At 35.5% G+C, this 9,551-nt stretch overlaps 1 protein-coding gene across 1 annotated transcript; it reads right to left on the bottom strand.

Moving 5' to 3' along the window:
• Nucleotides 1–451: 451 nt before the first annotated feature.
• Nucleotides 452–9,391, bottom strand: LOC105315214 (FYVE, RhoGEF and PH domain-containing protein 6-like; the record flags this gene model as incomplete). Its single annotated transcript, XM_020005448.1, has 14 exons — nucleotides 452–855; nucleotides 929–1,074; nucleotides 1,329–1,451; nucleotides 2,069–2,154; nucleotides 2,407–2,509; nucleotides 2,870–3,010; nucleotides 3,676–3,766; nucleotides 4,323–4,486; nucleotides 4,652–4,720; nucleotides 5,192–5,266; nucleotides 7,043–7,101; nucleotides 7,456–7,506; nucleotides 7,693–7,777; nucleotides 9,290–9,391. Coding segments are annotated over 14 exons (1,497 nt in total), but the record flags the coding sequence as incomplete, so codon positions are not given.
• Nucleotides 9,392–9,551: the final 160 nt, after the last annotated feature.

The following is a 9,551-nucleotide window of genomic DNA, read 5'->3' as shown; positions in this document are numbered from 1 at the left end:
ATTTCTTTCTCTTACCTTTTCATCTGTAGTCTGTTTAAGTGCAGTGTAGTCTGTGTAGACTTTGGCAAAGCTGCCGCTACTAATCTTTTTCAGTATTCTGTAGTTGTCCAGTTGTCCAAAGTCTAAGCGGCAAGATTATATTTGCCATAGATATTAGAGTAAATGAAAGGGATAGGAAACCATTCCCTTTCATTTACTCTAATATCTATGGTATTTGCAGCAAATTATTGGTCCCACCTTAATAATGCAAACTCTGCTATAACAATTATTCATAGCAGTACAATATAGGCCTTCCATGAATGCTGGGTGGGTTCACCCATTTATTTTCATTGGACTACAAAGTTGACAAAGACACAACTAACCAAAATAGATGCATTAGCCTCGGGCACAAATGCTTTGAAGCTTGTTCTCTTTATAAAGTTATAATACAAAATTAATAAAATAATCAGTAATATGTATGTATAATATCATAATTAATAATAATGAAAAAGCTTCTATAAATGTTTCAACACTACAAAACTTGCACAGTATGATAATAAAAATAATCCACAGAGAAAGAGAGAGAGAGAGAGAGAGATAACATGACTCACACAAAAGCACACACACAAACAACATAAATATACAAATCACTATTGCTAAAAATAACAAAATAGTTAAAACAAAGGTGTTTTATTCACTCTGGTGCTTTGGGGTGTCAGTGGAGCTGGTACGGGTTCTTCAGAGTCAACAATATCTTGAACACTTTTAGAGCAGACCCTGTTCTTGCTTCCATAAGAGACTGACATACGATTGTCTTGATTGACTGGTACTTCACATACCTCCATCTGTGCTGCCTTTTCAACTACTTCAACCCACCTACGTATAAAAAACAACAATAATAATAATAATGAACTTGTAAGCACATAATGTTTATAAGGATGTGTCTTACGTTTCAAAATCGGCAAGATTTTCTGTTTTGAATGAAAGGTTAAGTTCTTTCATTGCTTGATGATGGATAAGGTTAATTGTCATGGAAGCTTTATCACTAGTCACACGGTAGCCAGGCAGTGGGACTGTTCCATTTGCTTTAATATCCTGTGAACAACAAACATTGATAAAGAACTCATCAATCATCAATGGAATAGTGAAGTCAGGATGTACTCTTATCCTAGCTACCATTAACCCTCCACCATGACTCTAATTAAATTTTGTGTGTTTTATGATATGCATAGCCTTAGCTACTCTTACGTCATCTACCCTACTACTTGGTATGAACACTATACTACAAACAAGGCACACAGAGTACAGCTGAATAAGGTCAACCATGTGACTCACTTCCACCCCATTACCTCATGAGCTTTAAACTTGTACAGTGCCAGGTCTTTGCCTACCACATACCAGCATCTATTCCACTTCTTTCCATCTTGTTCCAGAACATATCCACGAGTAATTGCCTCTTTCTCGTGATCAAGCTATTACAGAGAGAGAGAGAGAGTGATGATAATAACTGTTGAGATGAGAGTCACAATTATGAGATACAAAGTAGATGAAGGAGACATTGCAAACTGCTTTAATATAGCATCATTTGAAGTAGGTAGACAAACCAATAAAGCGTATACACGTACATGTAGCACATTTAGTATAAGATTAAAGCCATGATCACATTCTATGAGTAAAAACTTGCCAACGTCAAAATTTTAAAAATCCATTTTCGTCTCAAAGGTATTATCACAACTCCTAGGTGAATTAGCGTAGCTATTCATACCAGTAATAACTGATTTGGCTGGACTAGCTCTCATTACGGCTAATAGCTACCCCAACACTTTCTCAATAAATAAGCTGTCACAAGCAAACAGATTGGACACATCATCGGATGCAAGAATATGCGAACAGTGAGCTCAATTTAAAAAATTATCATAGAGTAAAATAATACCACAAATGCACTATAAAAACAATACACACACAAGCAAGCACACAAGCATGATGTAACAATGTATAATGAAACAATAATTATAAAATCATGAATAACTTCTTATGAGAGTAAACACTGCTGACCATGTTAGCATTATGAATGATGCATAAAACTCACTATTAAGACTGATGGGATAATAGGACGGGATAACTCAGCAGGTGATTGGACATCACCATCAATCTCATCTCCTCTTCCTTGAGAAGCTAATGAAATAAAACAAGTTAATAAATACTGTGCGTATTATAAGCTACAAAGAACATGCATGCACATATTAAGGTCTAATAGTATTATCAAAAGTAGATCTACTCTTACATGTACATGTACGTGTACATGTGCATGTAGATTTTGTGTTTGTGTATCTTTAGATGAACAAACTGTTTTTGTTTCATTATAAGCTAGTCTGCATTATTGTTCACATAAGCACGCTCTGTTTATAGGCTCAGAGCCAAACTCACAGTGCTGCCTTATTTGATGATGGTTGCAAACAGAGCAGATTCGCTCTTCTTTGTTCATGTAAGCAAGGTAAGCTTTGAATGGAGAGCAGTTACCACACACAACCTAAGGATAAGAAATAATAATTATAATGAAATTGGAGACAATACATGAATGGAAAAAAGAGAAAGAATAAAATAAAAAACAAGAGATAACAATAACAAGAAAGAACAGGAGTAGAAAATTTGCAATGAGAAAGAATGTATAGTAACAAATAACTATTGTATATACTGTATAGCGGGTAATTTTGGAGGGGATTAAATTTGGCAAATTTGGCGTTTTGATAGCCATTTTCCAAAATAAAAATCCGCCATTTTGAGCCATTATACGCATGCTCAATGGCACGTGGCCACAAATTCGCCAAATTAAAATCTGCCAATCACGAAAATTTAGCCCCTTAAAATTTACCCGCTATACGGTACTCACTCTGCCGCAAGCCCGGCAATGGTGTCTTCTAAATATAAATGTGAACTCTTCGGAGCATATCTGACACATGCTCACACTTTGATCAGGTACCAGTATGGGGGCAAAGCTACCAAAACCTGACCTGTCCAGTGTTGACAATTGCTAAAAGGAAAGTAGTGATAAAAAGACAGTGGTGTACACTACAGTGTAAGTGATTTTATCAGGTGGTCATTTCATTTACCGATTAATTACTATACAAGGCATTGCTGAGGGAATATTATTGATACAATGGGACGAGAAGAAATCTCTAATGTTATTAATGAGATAATCTGCCAGCCATGACAAAAGGTACATCGTATATTGTCATTGCTATGACAATAAATAATAAACAGGTTTGCCTTGTACAACAACAGATATAGAAAGTACATGTATCATTGCAGGATGAATCGTCATCAATGGGTAAAAAATTAATGACTAGGATTCAATTTTAAGGAATAGTGATCGACAATTAGGGTACATGTAATTCATGATATTTTCAAATGCACAATGATTTTGGTAAACAACAATTGGGGTTATGACCACTAACTGTAGTACTAGAATAGCCCATTAAACTTTGATCTTTACAATAGAACAAGCCCAACATTCCAACTAAAGGAGGGAGCTAACTAATAACACACATGTGTACTACACTCCCCCTACAATTAAAAAAATTCGTAAAAAGTCCAATTTCATCGGAATCAGCTCAAACAGTCTACCTACATGTACATCTACATGCAAACACATGACACGTGCTGTGTACATGCACACAGGTCAACAAAATGACATACTTCTCCTCTTTTCAAGGATTTCATCTTTTCCTCTTCATTCCTAATAGCCCCTGCCAGGGTGGTCATCCATTCGACCATTTCCTCTTCTGACCTAAACAAGCATAATAATAGAGGCAGTATAATAGTGATGCATAATGAGTAATTGTAACTAAAAAAAGTATAATTGCAGTAGCGTTCAGGACCAAAACTACATGTACATGTACATATGTCATGTGGTCAAATGAAAACAAGGCATGCATATAAGGAATATCTACAATTACGCTGGTTAAGGATAATTATGTACCAGTCTAACTGGCATTCATTGATTTCAATAGCCATGGCAACAGACCTACTTGTGGGCAAACTACCGTACAGCAGGAAATATTTGCGGGGAATTAAATTTTGCGAGTTTGCGATTCCATTTAAAGCGCAAAATTTAAATCCGCAAAATAATGAATTCATGCATGACCACAGTAGCTATGCTACAATAATTGTCAAAACCGCAAATATTTAATCCGCAAACCAGGTTATTTTTAAGGATTCGCAAAATTTTTCTCCGCAAAATTAACCAGCTGTATGGTATACCTCAAGCATAACCTTTCATGTGTTGTAGGTGCTTTACAAATTTTATGAGAACTCGTCTTTAATGTACATACACATACACATACCTTGCAGAGAGAATGAAAGCTCTATTGGTACCGAGTAGCTCAAAGGAGAAAGGGACAAGAGAGACTTTGGGTACTTCTACTCTTACGGAACAGAGTTTCATCTCATTCTTGAATTTGTATGTTGACGGGCCGGTTGGTTCAGTATGCAACAATATGTCTGAGAACTGGAAGAAAACAGAAAAAAAGATAAACGCAATGAAATATATAATAGGAACAATAAATAAAGGGGGATAAAGGATAAAAGACTAAGAAAACAGGTGTGAGCGAATGAGAAAAGGCGGGATTAAGAAGGAAAAGCACGAGTATTTTTGTTGCGTAGAATTTCTAACCAAAAAAAACATCCGTGGAGTTTGAGTCTTTCTCGATGACTTCTGGAGCATCCCTTTTTTAATGAATCTCTAAATGACACGGCAGATTTCAAAGGATGTTATATTCATTGTCAGGACAATAAAGTAGCAATAAATATATTTATGGCAGTACGCTCAGCAGAAAACATGATCTGAAAGGTCATACTAGCACAATAAAGTACATGTACTGTGTATGACCACTGACCTCTCACTGTTTGATAACTGATCATGCAAAATTTGGAAACTACATAAAGCTCTAATTTGATCAATCACACAAATATATTGTAAACAGACATAAATGAACATCATCATACTTATATATTAAACATAGTGCATATTGCATAACTCATGAACATATCTAGTGTGATCCAGTGAATATACTCACCAGTCACCACAAATGTATAATATAGCCAATGGACAATACAATTTATGTATCCAACTAATACAACAATCCATACAAGATTGGGATCTCATTCCATCATGATGACACAAAACACAATAACTGCAAGTATATACACTTACTCTGTGAGCCAATAAAAGTGTCCCTTTATAACCTGTGATGGTTCTTTCTATTGCGAGGATTTCGTTTGAGTTTTCCTAAAAATAAGGATAAAAAAAAACAATAGAGGTGATATTAATAAAAATCATACGTGGATTGTATAATTATAAGGATAGTAGGTAGAGTAGATAGAGCGTATGATTCCCAAGAAAGAAAATAGCATAAACTACTAATAGAGAAGCTGACTTTGATAGTAAAAAATAATAATAATTTTGATTGCTTAAACGCCACCAAGAGTACAAAATGATAAAGACATACCATATAAGTGGGTTTTTTCAAGGGAATTATACTTCACGAAATCTGCTAAAATTCTAATTTGCAGATTTTAATTTCGCGAATCAGGAGGGAATCTGTAAAATTCGCAAAATTTGCAACTTAAAAAAACCCACTTATACGGTACTCTTAATTGGGAATAATTCTTTTAAGGGATCAAGAAGCCAGGTGTCCCTGACCCAGTGCCATTAGTGTTAAGGCCTTTTCACACTGGTCAAAGTAATGTGCATTGATGGGCATTAATCGTGTTCACACTAGAGTGGTTTTCAATTAATGCATCAATGCGCATCACTGACTTCACCTCCATGGATCCAGAGGTGGATTGATGTGAAGTGATGTGCTTCGATCAATGTAAACCAATGGCAACAAGAACACAAAATGATACATAGTTCAGCTGCTAGTGTGAACACGATCAATGCGCATTATTTCAGCTGTATCAACAAAGCGCATTTCAAAGCGCTTTGAAAATTGTGCGTGTGAAAAGGCCTTTACTTTATAGTGGAGACAGACAACCTTATAGTGGTCATGTTGGATTATATCAGACACTCTCTGACAGACAGAGTGGCACCTTCATGTACAATGTACTGTACCACCACCACTTAGGCTAATATCAACAGATACAATATGACTGTATGCAAGGAGAACTAATGAAGGAATTGGTAGACACCAACATCACTCAGACAATAGATATATCATACTATTATTATTATTATTATTATTATACACATGCTAACAAATAAGGATTTCGTTTCATACAAAGTTATGCTTCAAGTCATCAGGGAATAGACCAGGACTGTTAATTATTATACGACACATTCTCCTGAGCATTAATCACGAGACAACAAGCAGCTAGTCATACTAGAGAGAAATGGCATTTTGGTAGTTTACAAAAATTGAAAAGGAGAGAATTCTCCATTTTAATATTTTCTGATGCATATACATGTTCTTATGTTGTATATAAAGTTTGGACTCATTCTGATCAAAATTAAATTTTTTAATGAATTTTTAAAGTTGCTCCAAATGCCATATGTACTGTATTCTAGTGCTTGTCAGCTCATGAAGCTCATACCGTTTAGCTCACTTAGCAAACTTATTTGGAAACCCTGGTCTGATGTATAAGTACATGCACACAATGAGACCTACCACACGTAAGTTACAGATGCACAAAGGAATGTCAAGTTCTAAGTTCTCTTGCTGTTAGAATTAGAAAGCATAAAAGTTTGTCTCATGTGTAAGCCGCCATTTTGTTTACTATGGCCACAGCAACCTACGTAAAGGAGCGTGGGTGGGTGGTTGTTAAGGCTTTTTGTTATTTCTCCAATACAACATGCATAGAAGAAATGTAAAGGTGGGCATCCACTATACAGCATTGTTGCTTGCAACTTGTGGTCAAACCTCTAATGTGGTTGGGCAACATGTTGCATGAAGTAGAGAGAGTCTCAACTTCGTGCAACATCTTGCACAACCACATCAAAGGTATCTACTGGAAACAAAGTTGCATAGTGGATGCCTACCATAACGTGTGGACATACAAATCTTACCAATTCCTTAATCATGTTATTAGTTCTATCTGCAGCTTCACCAATAATCTCAAGAGCCTCTATACAACAAAACAGTACAGCAGATAATGCTAATAGCATGTGGTAGGGAATTAAATATAGACACTATAACATAAGTGGGATAATATTTACTCAGTGCATGCCATCAAGATAATGAGACAAAACAATTAGGGTAGAACATGATCAAAAAAACTGAATAACTGATATAATATCAACAGTGATGGAGAACAGGCTTTTTGCTGCAATCAGTAAATATTGGATGGACTTCAACAGCAGTAATTGCTGCTCTTGAAGCTAGTCCAATATTTAATTTGTTGCTTTTAAAGTTCATTCAATATTTACTAAAACCAATAGGATATGATAGATGGAGATGAACACTGCATGTTATTACATACTTGTTGCTGATGAACGTTCTTCTGAATCATCTGGTAAATTCTTTAAATAAGCTACATAATGTAATCAAGATGAAAAACAAAGAGAGAAGAAAGGAAGAAGAAAGGAAAAATAATGAAATAGAAAAATGCTTCTCTTTTCTTTTTCTTTCTTTCTTTCTCCCTCTCTCTCCTCTCAGTGCTTATAGTAGTAAAAAAATGAAGTAAAATGTTATACAGAATAAAGAAAGGACTAGAGACCTTCCAGTAGCAGCTTGTATCTTGGTATTCTTTGAATTGGCTCTAACATGTAATGAGCAACGCCTAAACCGGTCCCAAGATTTCTCTAATCAACAAAACGAAAACAAATATCATTTCCCGATAAATTAAAAAACAAAAACACACAAAGCATAATTGTACAACATTAGATTATAGTCAGGTAAAATGAGGCAATTTGATTGGTCAAATGAGGTAATCTAAGTAGCTTAGTTACCTCTTAATAACTTCTTAGATTACTTGTTAATAACCATTATTTATAATAATAAAATTGTTATTTTTATTGAATATTTACAGTCAAATTTGTGCAGTTACTGAAAGCAATTCATGGTTCACCGTCCATCGACATTAAAAATTTTGTTTGTTGAGTATTTTGAATGTTCGCTAAACTATCTGATATCTCAATCATTTGTTCAGCTGTGATATCCTCTTGTAGCTTCTCACTCCATTGATGCTGTGGTGACCAGTGCGTTGCAGTTGCTTGTAAAGAATGATTAGTTTTGACTCCTTTTATTCCTCCCATTTCAAACATTGTTTTTGTCATTATACCATTTTTTTGTTGTTTTGTTCATTATAGATCCACACACCATATGGTATAGAGTATTAGGAACATAAGTTCAGTGCCGTCTTCAGTTTTTCCTCACTTCCAGGACAAACATTTCCATAGATTTTGCTAGCTCTTTGCGACTGAGAGACATGATAAACGGAGTTTCATCAAGTTGTAGCTTCCATCTACACCAAGTATATATTCCATTGGTTTATGCACCAATAATTGTTTCTGCCCTCGTTTTTCGCCCGGCGGTTACCGATGCCAGCACTCCTTGCTGGTTTGCGATAGCATATCTTTATCCTTGTGCTGTTTGCTGCAGAGCTCTAACAGGACAGGCTAGTATTGTAGAAGACATTGCCCAGTGATATCTTTGTCGGACCTAGCTAGTTTTGATTTGAAACTGTCTTGTGCTGTCGCTACGGCGTCTCCCAAGGTAAAATCACTGACCAATAGCTTTTCAGAAGATGGAAAAGACTGGTTAGCAACAGCATTATCCTTGTTGGTAACGAGCCCACTGCCTCACAGTACCTGACTATAATCTAAAGAGCCTAGACAACGCATTTTCGGTTTCTACATGATTTAGATTACTTTGGAAACATTAATTAACCTCGGGCTATGCCCTCGGTTAATTAAATTTGTTTCCTTGGTAATCTAAATCACGTAGAAACCTCAAATACGTTGTCTAACCTATATTTAGAACACAGGCACAGCATGAGAGCACTGTAGGAGAATGATTCAATGAAAGCTGCTGCTTTACAAACAAAATGGGGACAGACACTTCCATAGCAGTGCCATTGACACAAAATGAAGGAATAACTAGTAGATGTTGACACAAGTCTATCAGTGATTTATCATTCTTCAACCTTATGTTGACAGATTACTTGATCCTTTGTAAATAATGTATCTGAACATACTAACCATCAACACTAATAATCTATGTGCATATAATGCAAGAAACACATACAGTATAGGCTCTTTATTACTTAAAGCGAATTGAGATGATGGATTAGTAATGTATACATTTTAACTCACTTCAAATTCTTTTACAACTACATCAAGCTTCTTTTCTTTCGCCATAGTTACAGTGAGTTTTTTCATAGCATCTTCAAAACCAGCAGTATATCTTGAATATAGCTACATGTCATTATTAAAAAATACATTCAATCATTATTCATAATACTGTATAACGCTTTAATTTGGCGGAGTTTTATTTTGGCGATTGGCGGTTTGCAAGGTGAATCGCCAATATTAAAACCGCCAATCATTAATGCGCATGCTCAGTAATGCACGTGTA

The sequence above is a fragment of the Amphimedon queenslandica genome, unplaced genomic scaffold (genome assembly GCF_000090795.2).
Source record: "Amphimedon queenslandica unplaced genomic scaffold, v1.1 AMPQUscaffold_11415_Cont14916, whole genome shotgun sequence".
In the NCBI taxonomy this organism is placed as follows: domain Eukaryota; kingdom Metazoa; phylum Porifera; class Demospongiae; order Haplosclerida; family Niphatidae; genus Amphimedon; species Amphimedon queenslandica.
Note: the sequence above shows the minus strand (reverse complement) of the source record. Positions and strands in the feature narration are given on the sequence as shown.